Here is a 14,973-nt window from a genome sequence, read left to right as displayed (position 1 = left end):
AGGAAGGGCTACGAAATGTAGAATATATTGGTTCATAAAATGGGAAGAGAAAGCGAGGTTGCTAATAGCAAGAATAAATTTTACATGTTGAAATTTCATATCCAAATGTTTGCAATATAAGCAAATAATGTCATTTACTTTGGTCAGGGTCATGTATTATTAGTATTATACCTGCCTTAAAAAAAATTTTTTTTATTTTAAAGGGAGGTTATAAAATATTTTTATAAGAATGACTCATCTCTAGTAACACAGGGCTCCAAAGAAACACTAACAAACGCTTTCTGTATCTTAACCATAGAAGAACAATGTCGACTTACTTTTAATTTTCCAAAATATTTTTTAAAGATGACTAAGCAAAAAGACAATTGGTGATTTTTACAACAATTAAAAAAAAGACAGTTGGTGAATAAAGTTTATGTTTCTTAATTTTTTCTAGTTCAATTAATGACTTAGGTCTTCCTTAATCTATGCTGCCTGATTTAAAGTTAATTTTCCATGACTCTGATTCTCATTTGGTTTTCCTAATTAAACTATCAGGGCCTCCTGCATGAAGAGGTGGGACTGAAACGAAGTTTCCACACACAGCAATCTTGCTTTTCCTACAAAGCTCATGTTTTTCTCTGGAACACCTGCCTCCCTGGCTTGACAAGTAGAGACTGACAGTAGAATTGCTTTTATCCTGAGACAACCTCAGGTATTGCAATGTTCGCTAGGCCCACTTCTCCCCAGCTGACCACCATGATTTGCATATACACACAATATGAATTTGTATAAATATACAGACATTTACAAGATACAATCAGACACATACATATAAACTCATAAAAACGCAGAGATACAGACACAAGAAGAGGAAAGCGCACTGACTCCCTCATTCTCCATAACACAGACACCTAGGGACACTCCATCAAAGGAGTGACAGAACGGCAGCCACTTCTCACTGGGTTGGGGAAACCCCTGCACTTTGGGGTCCTTCTTTCTCACCTGGCCTGTGGAAGATTTCAAATACTGAAGCCTTTTCTCATTCCCAGGTATATTTTGGACACAATCCCCACTTACCCCGGGATGAAGTGGGGTTCCCTTGTATGTAGGGGTCAGCAAGAGGTATAGTTACAATTTTTAAGAAAACTCAGCCTGGGACAACTCCAGTCCTCAGCATTCAGTGTTAAGTGCTTGGTTAGTGCTCTATGACATCCTTGTAGCCCGACATCTTCTTGCAGAAGTTTCCTTCCCCCTGCCTATCTCCCCATCTACCAGAACCCACAGAGTAAGGAGTACCAATTCTCTGCAAAGGTGGGGTGGGTGACAAGCCTGGAGTCACCAGGAACTCCGATTGGCGATGCACAGCTACTAGAAGGTTATGATCTGTTTCTCCATGAAAAGTTTATAGCTCTGGCTGGCTGGTAGAACCTGGCAGGAACTCCTGTCCAAGGCTCTCCTCTCCACGGAAGGTGTGTATGCGGGAGTGTGTGTTGTTTCAGCAAAAGAGGAGTTAGGTGGAGAAACAGAACCGAATCTGAAAAGTGGGTTGGAGCAGGGTTCCCCAGTAAGTGCTGAGGTGGGTAAGGAGCTCAGGGTTGCCTAATCAGGTAAGCCAAACTATCCAGAATCCAGTTAAGCCGAGATAAAAATTCTATGTGTGTGGACCTTGTGGCATTTATAGCCTTATGAGTTTTTGTTGCCTCCTCTTCGTTTCTTACCCAACTCTCTTTGGAAGACCACCACCTGGTCTGAGCTTGGTCTAGGTGGACTCAGGAAGTGCGCCCCTAGGGGCCAGGGCGAGGGTGGCGCGTCAAGGCCGGCTCCAGACCGGCTCCGACCACGCGGACCCCGCTGGCACATCCCCCGCCACCTACACCCGGACCGCTGTTCCTTACCTTCACCTTCTCGAAACAAAGCGTCTGTGGCAGTCGCTCGCCTCCTTCTGGTCGCACCACGTACTCAGAGCTCCCGGGGATGGGAGCAGCGAGGGAGCTGGGTCCGGACGCTCGGTCACCAAAAGCGCGCGCCCTTTCTCTCCGTGGGGCCCTTCCCAACTCGCACTCCGCTCGTAACCCAGCGACCTGGCTGTGACCGGACAACCCGGGCTCGGGGTGCTTCGCAGTCCTCCCACTCGAAGTCCTCCTCAACCTTCTCGGATCGCCCCCGAGGCTCTGCGGAGCTGCTGCCCCCTCCGCTCCGGACCTCCGACAGAGAAGGGGCGGGCGTGGTGCCGCACTGCCCGGTGTCTCCCCGCTCCGCCGCCGTCCCTCCGACCCTGCTTCCCCACGCCCCGGGCCCAGTACCCCTCCCGCGCGCGGGTGGCTCCAGAGCAAACCTAGCGCTGCTGTCCGGAATCCGGCGGGCGCGGGCGCGGCTCGTAGCGCGGTGAGACCCCGAGATGTCCCGGGGAGCCCCGGGAGGGCGGGAATCTCCGACCCTTAGGAGGTCTCAGGACAGCTGCCTTGCTTTGAAGCCTGGCCAGGCCTGCGGGTCCTAGAGCCCAGACCCGACAGTACGGAGAGAATTTGGGGAGAAACTTCCCCTTCACCCTCTCTTTCTTCCGGCCCCAGCAACAGACCGGTGGAGGCGACTTGCCGTTTTCGCCACCCACGTGGCCGCTTTAGCCCAGCGCTCGCCAGGGACAGGGCGTCTCCCGCCACCTGAGCCTCAGGAACCCGTGCCCTCTCACCTTGCGCGCCCCGGGCCCCTGGGAGCGCCCTGGCGGGTCCTCGGCGCGCGGGCCCCGGTCCCGCCCCACCCTGCCCCGCCCCGCCTCTGAGCCGGGCCCCCGTCCTTCCTCGCCCCGGGTCCCGCCCGCCCCGCGCACAGCTGGCGGGGGAGCCGCACGGCAGAAGCGTCGGGAGCTCCGTTGGGACCCCGGCGGGAGCCAATCCGCAGCCCGGAGCTCGGGAGACGCCGCGGCCGCAGGTCAGACCTGAGGGCTTCTCGGGCGGTGGGTCTGGGCGCTCCCGAGGAAGGCGCTCTGAGCGCAGGGCCGCAGCGGAGCCGGCTCCACCAGGTTTCAGAGGGAAGGGGAATTCTAGCTCCGCTGTGCCTCAGATCTTAGCCTGAGCTCAAAATGGGTGGGGCCTGTTAGGGCCCGCTCTTCCCCCAGGGTTTTGGGAGACTAGGCCCTGCTGGACCTGGGGTTGTTGGGTGGCCTACCTTGCCTGGGCTTAGGGGATCTTTTTGGGCCTCCTCCTGAAACCAGCACATCATGCCAGCGAAGGAATTTTGGGCCTTTAGGGTTTAGCCTTCCCTTGGGACCACGTTGGTGTCCCTGTGGCCTTCACTCATCTTACCCCCACCCCAGAGTCACCACTCTAGGACTTGGGGAAAGTGGCCATGTGAGGCAAGAGCCTGTGTTTTCTCCCTGGCTCTGCCACTGCCTGGGGCCTTGCCACCTGCCCTGCGTCGTGCCTTTCTTTCAGGTTGTTGGGATGATACTGCCCATGTTCCTGTGTAAATCATTAAGGGCCACCCACTCACAAGCAGGATTATTAAGCATACCCACCTTTCCCTTCAGGTTGTCCCCACAGGAGATCCTACCGCGTGCCTTTAGGGGTTTAGGGCTACACTGGTGTTTAGGGCCCAGGGTCCCAAAGGCATGGCAGTAGGTAGGGGTGAGGGCTGAAGAAGTAGGACATCCTGGTTGAGGGAAGGACCACTATGGCCACTTCAGCATGTCCAGCCTTACAGCTTCAACTATCCATAGCTCTTCAAAGTCCTCTTCACAGGCCCAGGACACACACACACACCAAGGCCAGCATCTGGCAGGACCTGTGGGACCTGTGGGATAAGGCAGAGGAATACTGAGCTTTCTATGTTATGACAGGGCTTTTAGGTTCCTAGGTCCCCTCATTTGTTCAATGGGAGATGGGGAATGGAGATGAGGTTGCCCCCACGGTTCCCTTCTCTGTGATAAGAGAACCCATCCAGGAGTCCTGAGGGTTTGGCGGAAGATGAGGCTTTCCCCAAGCCCCCACCTTGCCTCCTCCCCAATCTCCAGGTTGCCTTTAGGAGGTCTTCACTGGCCTTAATCACTCCCTGTGGTGGTCAGGAGTCCCAGCCTGAGTCCCCTGCTGCCTGTTGTCCTTGGGTGGTTTGCTGGCCTGGGGAGACAGAGCAGGAGCCAGCACCAAACACGTTGAGCTCCTGATACTACATTCATTGTGAGTCCACCCAAGGGAGCCAGGCTCCAGTTCACCCACACTATGTCACATTTGCATAACACCTGTCACTTGCCTTGCTTTGAAATCCACTCGGCTCTCACGCTGATTCTGGCAACCACTCTGGGAGGCCGGCAGTGCAGGCATGCTTCCTCCTATAGCCAGAAGATGAAGCCAAGATCCAGGTTGGATAAGTGACTCACCTAAGATCACACAGTGAACAGGCATCCGTCTTGTGGGCCTAGCAACACCTTCTGTTCCAAGGAATACCCTCTGCAGGAAGCTAGGTCAAAGCAAGCTTTTCGAATTAATCTTGGCAAATTCCATGAAGGCAGCAATTTCTATTTGTTTGTTCGTTGCTTAATTCTCAATTCCTAGATCAGTGCCTGGTGTGAAATAAGTGGGTGCTCATTACGTATTTGTTGAATGAATGAAAGAATCTTGAGAGAGAGTGAGCACCCTGCTCATTGCTACCCACTGTGGCCTTGGCCCAGTCCCCGGCCTTGACTCATAGGGACTTACAGAGGCCTTGGCCTGACTTGTCCTGAACAGCTGGGGCTCATTCCCTCTGTCCTCTCTCCTTTTCTAGGGTCTCTATGTTGAGATATTCCAACACCTGGACCCTACTATCATTTTCATCATGAGCTGCCAACTGGCTCTGGCATGGGCCCTCCTGGTTGGGCCTTGGGCTTCCGTGGGTGAGTACAAATTGAGGAAGAAATATGGCTGGGACAAAGGAACCCAGCATCCTCTGAGCTCCCCAAGGACAGGAGCTGCGTCATATTAATCTCTGCATCCCTAGTCCTTAGATAACACAGTGTCTGACACATGATAGGTGTTCGTTTCAAGCTTGTTGAATGGATGGATGGATAATGGAATAAAAACTTCCCACAAATCCAAAGAACTGGGGAGTCTTCCTATTTCATTCCTTGTAGTTTGGGGACCCTTTCTCTCTCCTCTATCTTCTCTATTTTTCCAGAAAGTAAGGGTCTCTGACCCAAAATAGGAAAAGATTACATAGACACATGACAAAAAAGCATCTTGGAGTCAGACTGGACCCCAGGCTAACGGGATGCTATGTGATCTACAAGAGTTTCATCTTGCTGCCTTCAGCTTTGGACAGTGTCTTAGTAGAATCTGGAGCCTGTCTAGAGTCTGAGTCTCTGAGGAGGGAAGTGGGCTTAGGATGCCACAAGGTTAAAAAGAGCAAGTCCCTGATCATCAGTGGTGGGAGATGCAAGAACAGGAAGCAGGGAATCCTGTGGAATCCTCTGTCCTGGCTGAAGGCAACAGGATGGTGAGATGGCCCCTGCCCAGCAGCTTCTCCCTTGCCTGAGCTGTGTACATCTGCCTTCCTTCCCAGCCTTCTCCTTGCCTTGCTCTGGGATTTTCCTTTCCTCTCCCCAGGTCTTGCTCCTTTATCCCCAAAAGGCATGCCCTCCCCAGGAAACTCCCTCCTTGCTCTGCCACCAGCACATCTTTGTTTAGAGGTCACCTGTATGTGGTTTTCCTAGTCCCTGCCCCAATTTCTGCATCCTTAGCTGAGTTCTTTGCTCAAACATCAGGACCTGAGTCATTCTTCTCCCCCCTCCCCTTCAGGTGAGTGTGTGTGTGTGTGTGTGTGTGTGTGTGTGTGTGTGTGTGTAGGGGGGATAGCTCTAAGGTCCTGTCCTTGATCTTTGTGGGGAAATAGTGAGAGGAATGGGCCTTCCCTTTGGCTGGCGAGACCCCTCTCCTTTACTGTATTCTCTGAGGTGAGCAGGGACAGCCTCAGCCCTGTTGCCTCCTAGTTTGGAGAAAGGAGTCTGGCAAGTCATCTGATCTACTGACAAAACCCCCCACTGCACCCCTGATTCTGAACCCTTCCCTCTGCCCCCACTACCTGAGCTCTTCACCCAACCCACCCTAGTTTTTGGAGAGTACAATGGGGTCAAAAGGAGGAATTATATGGGGGCATGATGTCCTAAAGAGAGAAGCAGTGACATCACCCACATGCCCAGCTCAATCCCTGACCCCACCCAGGAAACTGGGAAAAAGACCATTGTAGCAACAGGCCCCAAATCTTCAGCCCCATGAACCCACACCCTTACCCTGGGCTCTGCTCAGCCAGAGAGGGCCAGGCCCCTCCCCATACTACCCCTGCCCAGGGACGGATCACAGAATGACATGTCCCTCCCCAGTGTGGGGTAGGGCTGGCTCTTGCCTGGGATGGTGTCTTAGGGCTGGGGATGATTTCTGTCCTGCTGTGTCCCCCAGGGAGCTGAGGCGTGAGGGCAGTGGGCAGCTTTTGCATCCTCTTCCCCATTACCACTGTTCTTCTCCATCCAGCCCCCTCTTCCTCTCTAAGGCTTTGTCTGCATACATGCTTTGGGCTCCTTTCTACATCCTGCCACTTCCCCCTGACTGAGCAGCTTAAAGAGGGCTTCACTTGCCCTGGCTCTCTCCCTCTGCACTCTGCCCCCCACATCTGTGCTGGGTGCCCACTCTCTCCCGCTCCAAATGCCAAGCTCACAGGACCCATATCCTGCGGGCCCACCTGCCCTTTCACACACTGATTTGCCCAGCTGCCCCCTCCTCTCCCTTCTCACACAGTGTCTCAGAACTCCATTTCGTGGGAGGTGCAGCGATTTGATGGATGGTACAACAACCTGGTGGAGCACAGATGGGGCAGCAAAGGTAGGTGAGAGCCATGTGGAGACAGAGATGCAAGGCCAGGCTGGGTACTCACAGCTGAGGGGCAAGACTGGCAGGTACCAGCAAAGGCCCATCCATTTCCAAGGTTCTAGCAGAGCAGCCTGGGACAAAGGGGGTCAGGGAGCCTCCTGAAGACTCATCCTTGTACTATCCCTCCCACCAGGCTCTAGGCTGCAGCGCCTGGTTCCAGCCAGCTATGCAGATGGCGTGTACCAGCCCTTGGGAGAACCCCACCTTCCCAACCCCCGAGCCATCAGCAACACTGCCATGAGGGGCCCTGCTGGGCAGGCCTCACTACAAAACCGCACAGTGCTGGGGGTCTTCTTTGGTGAGGGCCTCAACCTCTAAGGGAGGGAGGCCAGTGCGGTAGGCTGGACACCTCTGTGTCTGAGAAGGAGGGCCAGGAAGTGGGGAAAAGAAGCAGTGGAAGGTCTGAGAAATGGCCAGGGCGGCGGAGGCGGGGGGGGGGGGGCGCGGATGGGAAGGTGATGATGGGGAGGGGTAGGAGTTGAGGGGCAGAGGAAAAGAGAATCCAGGCTGAGGTGAAGTCTAGTTGGGAGAGGCATAAATCTGCCCCACAAGAAAGATGAGGGGTGAGGAAGCAAAAGGGGGCATCACTGAGTGTTGGGTTAGTTGGTGGGGGTGGGCAGAGGCAGGAGCATGAAAATAACCTGGTAGGGACTCTCATGGGGCCTTGTTGTCATTTGTCCCTGTGGTTCCTAGGACTGGCCCAGGACAGGGTTCAGACGCTGGCAGAAAGGTCTGCAGACAGGTCAAAACAGGGTGCTAGAAGAGTACCCACAGTGGCTGAGGGTCAGTGGCTAGCTCAGCAGGGATGGCCGGCTCCTGCTGGCCATCCAGGAAGCCCATACTTGTTTCCCAGTGCCCAACCTCCCACTAACGCTGCCAGGCCTCTGGGTGTTTTGGAGCGGGTGCTGCTACCCGCTTGCCTAGGCACACTCACTGGGTTCCTCCCAGTTATCCAGGAGAACGCCAAATCTGGCAATGAAAACAGCTTGGACTGGGGTTTAGGTACAGACCAGCTAGAACAGACAAGGGATTGGCAAGGGTGGAGACAGGGAGGTCAAGGCTTGGACTTGCCCATAAGGGCTGCTGAGTCGTTCCGCACTTCAAGGGGAGTGGTCCTCAGCTGGTCCCAGCACCCTCTCCCCATCGTGGGCAGGTTACCACGTGCTCTCGGACCTGGTGAGCGTGGAGAGGCCCGGCTGCCCCGCCGAATTCCTCAACATCCGCATCCCGCGCGGGGACCCCGTGTTCGACCCCGACCAGCGCGGGGACGTGGTGCTGCCCTTCCAGAGGAGCCGCTGGGACCCCGAGACCGGACGGAGCCCCAGCAACCCCCGCGACCTGGTCAGGCGAGGCGGGCGGCGGGGCGGGGGCCGCACGGGAGGCGGGAGAGGTGCCCCCCGACGACACCCCGGCCCTCCCGCCCCCTCCGCTGCCCCCCTCACCTGCCCGACCCCGCAGACCAACCAGGTGACGGGCTGGCTGGACGGCAGCGCCATCTACGGCTCCTCGCACTCCCGGAGCGACGCGCTGCGGAGCTTCTCCGGGGGGCAGCTGGCGTCGGGGCCCGACCCCGCCTTCCCCCGGGACGCACAGGACTCGCGGCTCATGTGGGTCGCGCCCGACCCCGCCACGGGCCAGCGCGGGCCCCGGGGGCTGTACGGTGAGGCCGCGGGGAGCGGGCGGGCGCGGCGACGGTCCGGGGCGCGGGGTCGGCCGGAGGGCGGGCGGGGGGGGCCCGCGAGGTCACGCCGCCGCCCGTCTCCTCCCGGCCCCCTCGTCCGATGCAGACTTCGGGGCGGAGCGCGGAAACCGCGAGCCCTTCCTGCAGGCGCTGGGGCTGCTGTGGTTCCGCTACCACAACCTGTGGGCGCAGAGGCTGGCCCGCGAGCACCCGCGCTGGGGGGACGAGGAGCTGTTCCAGCACGCGCGCAAGAGGGTCATCGCCACCTACCAGGTCAGCCGCACGCCCACGCCCGCGGCTTCCCGCGGCGCCCCCGGTCCTGTGGCGGGGGACTCCCACCCCCGCAGAGTCCCCATGCTCGGGCAACCCTCGCCCAGACGCACCCTTGCGCCCTTTTCCATGACCTCCCGGAGGAGAAGAAAAAGCCCCTGACAATTGCCGAGGGAAGCAAAGCGCTGTTTGTACAAGGGACTTCGCTCGTGGTTATTATTTAGCCCTGGCGCCTGCAGATCCCACCCAGTCTCACCTTGGCGACAGGCCTCCGCACCTGAGTAGCCTCGCCTTTCACTGCCCAGGCCTGGTCCTCAACTCCGCACCAGAGCTTCCCCTGGGCTCGGATCACCCACTCCTCCTCTCCCCGCCGGCCCCCTCCCCGGGTTTTCCATGTGAGCCTCCCCCTCCCTGCCTTTCTCCTCACCCTCTTCCTGCCCCTCAGAACATTGCTCTGTATGAATGGCTGCCCAGCTTCCTGCAGAACACGCCCCCAGAGTATGCAGGTGAGGGAATAGGGAGGGAGGACGGGAGTTTGGGGGGCGGTGTAGGGGGAGGTTGGGGTGGTTTAAGGGCTAAATTCTGTCCTCTCTCTTTTCCTCTTCCCCCAGGGTACCGGCCATTCCTGGACCCCAGCATCTCCCCGGAGTTCCTGGTGGCCTCTGAGCAATTCTTCTCCACCATGGTGCCCCCTGGAGTCTACATGAGGTGAGGGAGGGGGCTCAAATATGTGTGTGTGTTGAGTGCAGGGTCAGGTGACAAAAATCTTCCCTCGAGACCCAATTATCAGCCTGAAGTGCCCATTCCCCCAGGGAACAGTGAATCTACAGAGGGGAAGGGCGACAATTATAAAGTAGATACATGTGGTTTCTAACAGGTGTAATGCATCTATATGTACCAACCCAGTGTATATGTAAATATATGCATTTCCCTGTAGCTGGTGTGGATGTTAATCCCCTGACTGAAAGGGGTGGTCACACAGCCGACTGGGTCTCAACCTCAGGCCTTCTCACTACACTGGGGCCATTTTTAGGCATAAGCACAGGGCCTGGGCTTTACAAGCTTGGGGAGGGGGGAGGGTTATAATATTAACTCCAAAATTATGAAGAGAACTTTAAATAAAAATATACATATTTAATGAACTGTATATGAACCAAAGCATGTCAGTTTGTTAAAACTTTTATTATAATTTAAAAAAATAATTCGTAGGTTAGATTGCCTTACCCTGGAACATCTGGGTATGCCTGATGACAGCCAAAAACTTGTAGACAACTGAGTGATCCATAGACAAATCATTGCAAAGGAATAATTTAAAAATCCCTTTGAAAATGTTATATACATTTTTAGATGATCTGATGTAGGGGGAGGGGACCTCCCAAAAGTTAGATTGTTCAAGACCTACCAAGGTTTTCAGGTGGCCTGACTACATGTCACCTGAGGGAAGCAATGGCCTAGGGCCCATGGCTGCAGTCTCGGAGACCAGAGATGATGCCTGACATTGGGAGCCCATGGCCTCAGTCCTTGCTCTCCTGCTCCCTGCATTTCAGAAATGCCAGCTGCCACTTCCAGGGGGTCATCAATCGGAACTCAAGTGTCTCCAGAGCTCTCCGAGTCTGCAACAGCTACTGGAGCCGAGAGGTCAGGGCTGGGGGCATATGTGTATGTGGGTATGTGTGTGTGTATGTGACCTGGGATGGGCAGGAGTGGAGGAGGCAGCCCTAGGGTCTCAGCCATCTCCCCTACCAATGTCGAAGATGACTAGGTCAAAAGCCAGGGCTGTGTGAGAGACCAAGGGAACCGGTGCAGCTGTGGTTCTACATTCATTTCCACCTCGTAGATTCTTCCTCCTCCTTGACAGCTCTGGGAGCCCTGTAGCCCTTGGAGTATCCCAGCCATCCCAGCCCCACAAGGAAATTTCCCAATTAGACATACCTCAGCGGGTGAATGTGTGTATGTGAGATTCTGAGAGATTACCAGGGATAGTCTGTCCATCCAAGCTAGGCCGGTGTAGGTGAAGAGCCTTGACTGTTAATTTAAAAGCAAATCAGATACTTTGTTCTTATGTAGAGTATTCATAAGATGGAAGAGGGAGGGGAGGAAGAGGGAGATGAGAAAAGCATAGAATCAGAGTCATGGAGCTGAGCTGAAAAAGACTTCAGCCTCCTTTTAGTCTGATTCCTTTTTTGCAAAGGGAAGACGCTGAGATTCAGAGAGATCTACCACTTGCCCAAAGTCACACAGCTGGCTGGTGACAGAGCCAGGACCAAGACCTAGATCTTCTAGTGCCTTGCCAATCACACTGTTACACGTTCTAAGACTGAAGAAGTAAAGACTGGGGTCCTTTGCGCTTGTAGAAACCTGTCTCCCTGCAGCATGGGCTTTGGATACAGGCATCGCTCACCCTGAGCAGGGAATCAGCCTGCCCAGGCCGATGGCTCAGTCTGGGAGCAGACAGCAGACCTGGGAGGGCTCAGGGACAAGGGCCATGAGATGGAGGGAGCCTGGCTGCCTGACCTCTGGTCCCATCAGGCACGCCCCTCTCCCCACCCCCAAAGCATCCAAACCTGCAAAGTGCTGAGGACGTGGCTGCACTGCTGCTGGGCATGGCCTCCCAGATCGCCGAGCGAGAGGACCATGTGGTGGTCGAGGACCTGCGAGGTGAGCCTGAGGCTGCCTCTGCAGGCTGTGGACCTCCTCTGGGAGGAGACGGCTGGAGCCCCAGATCAAGCAGAGGAGATGTCCAGGGCTGGGAGCCTGCACTGCCTTTGCCTCTGAGAGAGCTTCTGACCCACTGACCATGGCTCTGGTCACCCCGGGGGCTGGTTGGAGCCTGAGGCCTGGACTGGAGGCCTCTGTGGTGGCCTTGAGCTGTCTCAGACCCTCTGGTTTCTCATCCACAGATTTCTGGCCAGGACCACTGAAGTCTTCCCGCACAGACTACCTCGCCAGCTGCCTGCAGCGAGGCCGGGATCTGGGCCTGCCCTCTTACACCAAGGCCAGGGCAGCTCTGGGCCTGCCTTCCATTACCCGGTGGCAGGACATCAACCCTGCACTCTCCCAGAGTGATAACGTGGTGAGGAGGGGTCAGGACCCAAAGGCCAGGGTGGGAGAGCCAGGGCATACCAGCCCAAGCCGTGCACAACGGGCAGTGAGACATGGGCACCAGAGACAACCACCTGGCGAGAGCATCCAGGGCTCGCCAAGGTCGATTTCCCCATCACACACCAGGGTGGAGTTTATCAGACCAGCAGGATTTGCCTCTGGACTCTGTGTGCTCAGATTCAGCAAACATTTATTAAGCATCTATTGTATACCAGGCACTTACTAGGCATTATCTCATTTACTCTTCCAAACAATCCCTTGAGTGGATATAGAAGGTCCTTGACTTTGGAACAAGATGTACTTCCATGCAGTGACATTGTAACTGCCTTTGAGGAGTCAACTGTCACACCCTGAGCTATCAGCCAGGAGCAGCCTTGCGTGCCAGCCCAGAGACCAGCTTCAGTTGCCTGACCATCTTGGCACAGCAGCGTTTCTACAAGTGTGTGCCTGTTATTGCCTCTCACCCTTACTGTTTTATAAAATTGCTGTGAAATGGAGAATTGAAAAGGATGATGCAGAAATGATATGTGCATGAGGCTGAAACACTTCATAAAATCTATACAACAATAGGAGCTACCAGGCGCACCAAGAATGGCAAATCTTGAGCTTCAGTGGGTCCTTGTTGGATTTAAGCTGATCATGTGCTTCTTAGACTAGGAGAAAAGAACTGCAGTAAAGATCAGGCAGAAAATGCTGAGAACATATTGTTGAAGACTATCTCTAGAAGACAATGTGTGATTGGGGATTCTACTTTATTTAGCTCTAAAAAATATAAACCTCTCATAACACATCATTCTACCATTCGACTTTTGCACTTCCTGATTTTGCCCGTTCAACTGTCACGCTTTTCTATGAGTAAGTTATGTACAGAAGTAGAGGACTAGAGGCCTTTTTCATTCCAATTTATAAAATAGGCACAAAATCTGTGAAAGGCTTCCCATAAATGAGCTAACTTATGTAAAGCGGGCAGAGTGGTGCCTGAGGCATAGCAAGGACTCTGTGTGTGTGAGTTATCGTTGCTGTCAGCATTATTACCCCTGAGACTAATCCCTGGCAGCCACCTCTTTGCCCCCAGGCTGGCGCCCTGTCCTTTCACTCACTCCTGCCCCTTTGTAGCACCAGGTGCTGGAGGCCACAGCTGCCCTGTACAGCCAGGACCTGTCCAGGTTGGAGCTGCTCCCAGGGGGGCTCCTGGAGAGCCATGGGGACCCAGGGCCCCTGTTCAGTACCATTGTCCTCGACCAGTTCGTGCGACTGCGGGATGGTGACCGCTACTGGTTTGAGAACACGAGGAACGGGTAAGGCCTGCCTGAGCCCCCACCTCAGATTCCACCTCAGCCTGGGCCCTAGACCCTCTCCCTGGCTGTGGGCAACCCCCATCAGTTCTTGATTTCCAGTTAGCATCACAACTCCCTTCCCAACCTGTCTGGGTCTCTTTCTTCCTCTGAGTTCCTAGGCCTAGGGGCCTGCATCTCTCTCCCACTGTAATAACTCCTCACCTTTCCTCATGACCAGGCTCTTCTCTGAGGAAGAGATTGAAGAGATCAGAAATACTTCCCTACGGGATGTTCTAGTGGCCATCACCGACGTGAACCCCAGCAGCCTGCAGCCCAACGTCTTTGTCTGGCATGCAGGTAAGTGGCCCGGAGAGCCGGAGGAGTACTGGGCCTGGAGCCTAGCCCCTCCTTAACTGTGAGTGTGGCTCAGTGTGGCTGGATGGAGGCTCCACAGGAGAAGTGAGCCATGATTCTGCCCTTGGGAACTTTGATTCTGGGTTTTGGGGCTGCCACATCAAGCTGTGTATGTTCCCCTAGGCACAATTCCAGGGAACATCAGAAACGGTGGCCCTGCTACCCCCAGCTCTGCTGGGCCTCACAGGTGCCCGAGGGAGGGCAGGACTGAGGCTTAGAATTGGGGAGGTGGCTCACATTCGGGCTGGGAGGGGTTCGGGGAGGGCATAGCAGTAGGAGGGCCAAGCAGAGGGACCACATCCTGATGCCACAGCAGTGATCGGGGGAGGGCTTGGTGTGCCCGGTGAGGGAGAGACAGAGATTAAGTTTCATTTTTAACCCCACTTGTTATCCAAGAAGGCAAATGCCGCGTTCTTCATGCAATGGCAGGGCTCAGCAGCCCTCCCCCTCTGCTCCTGGAGCCCCACATCTCTTTCCACCACCCTCACCTGCTCAGTGATCCTGTGCCAGAGCCTGTGGCCTCAGCACACCCAGTACCCTGGCTTTCTCTGCCTTCGCAGGAGATCCCTGCCCACAGCCAAGACAGCTCAGCACCGAGGGCCTGCCCACCTGTGTTCCACCTGTCGTTCGGGACTATTTTGAGGGCAGTGGCTTTGGCTTTGGAGTTGTCATTGGGACCCTCTGCTGCTTCCCACTGGGTAAGAGGGATGGGCAGGGTGGGGCTGGGTGAGAGGGTGCAAGCTAGAGTGGGGGTTCCATCTGTGACTACAAACTGCAGGGTGCTGTCCCTGGGGGCAGAAATGTCAGAGGAGGAAGGGACACAAGAAGTTTCTGACCTGCAGATAAGCCATTTCTGGAGAGCATTGCCTCCCTGCTCTCCTGGGCTCCCCCCAGGGCCCAGCTTGGTCAGGAGCCAGGCAGAGTCCCTCTGCTTGGCCCTCCTACTGCTATACCCGCCCCCAACCCCTCCCAGCCCTAATGCGAGCCACCTCCCCAGTTCTAAGCCTCAGTCCTGCCCTCCCTCGGGCACCTGTGAGGCCCAGCAGAGCTGGGGGTAGCAGGGCCACCATTTCTGGTATTCCCTGGAATTGTTCCTAGGGGAACATACACAGCTTGATGTGGCAGCCCCAAAACCCAGAATCAAAGTTCCCAAGGGCAGAATCATGGCTCACTTCTCCTGCGGAGGCTCCATCTAGCCACACTGAGCCAACTCACAGTTAAGGAGAGGCTGGGCTCCAGCTGTATGTAGGATCCTGGACCTGTGGGTCTGTCAGAGGCAAACTCCTGCTTCAGAACCAGGGCTGGGGCAGAAGGCTCTGGGGCAGGGGCTTGGGCTGTAGTCTCTGGCATGTGT

The 14,973-nt window shown here is 55.4% G+C and overlaps 1 protein-coding gene across 1 annotated transcript in view; it reads left to right on the top strand.

Annotated features, from left to right (window-relative positions):
• Positions 1 to 4,791: 4,791 nt before the first annotated feature.
• DUOX1 (dual oxidase 1) overlaps positions 4,792 to 14,973 on the top strand; it is a 31,970-nt gene continuing 21,788 nt past the window's right edge. The window contains exons 1-14 of the mRNA XM_064292018.1: positions 4,792 to 4,849; positions 6,744 to 6,827; positions 7,009 to 7,173; positions 8,029 to 8,216; positions 8,334 to 8,535; positions 8,663 to 8,829; positions 9,272 to 9,332; positions 9,438 to 9,534; positions 10,374 to 10,464; positions 11,382 to 11,484; positions 11,727 to 11,899; positions 13,051 to 13,226; positions 13,444 to 13,562; positions 14,180 to 14,317. Coding sequence (XP_064148088.1) covers positions 4,792 to 4,849; positions 6,744 to 6,827; positions 7,009 to 7,173; positions 8,029 to 8,216; positions 8,334 to 8,535; positions 8,663 to 8,829; positions 9,272 to 9,332; positions 9,438 to 9,534; positions 10,374 to 10,464; positions 11,382 to 11,484; positions 11,727 to 11,899; positions 13,051 to 13,226; positions 13,444 to 13,562; positions 14,180 to 14,317 — 1,822 coding nt within the window. The remainder of the gene's footprint in view (positions 4,850 to 6,743; positions 6,828 to 7,008; positions 7,174 to 8,028; positions 8,217 to 8,333; positions 8,536 to 8,662; positions 8,830 to 9,271; positions 9,333 to 9,437; positions 9,535 to 10,373; positions 10,465 to 11,381; positions 11,485 to 11,726; positions 11,900 to 13,050; positions 13,227 to 13,443; positions 13,563 to 14,179; positions 14,318 to 14,973) is intronic.

Source organism: Loxodonta africana, chromosome 10 (assembly GCF_030014295.1).
Source record: "Loxodonta africana isolate mLoxAfr1 chromosome 10, mLoxAfr1.hap2, whole genome shotgun sequence".
In the NCBI taxonomy this organism is placed as follows: domain Eukaryota; kingdom Metazoa; phylum Chordata; class Mammalia; order Proboscidea; family Elephantidae; genus Loxodonta; species Loxodonta africana.
Note: the sequence above shows the minus strand (reverse complement) of the source record. Positions and strands in the feature narration are given on the sequence as shown.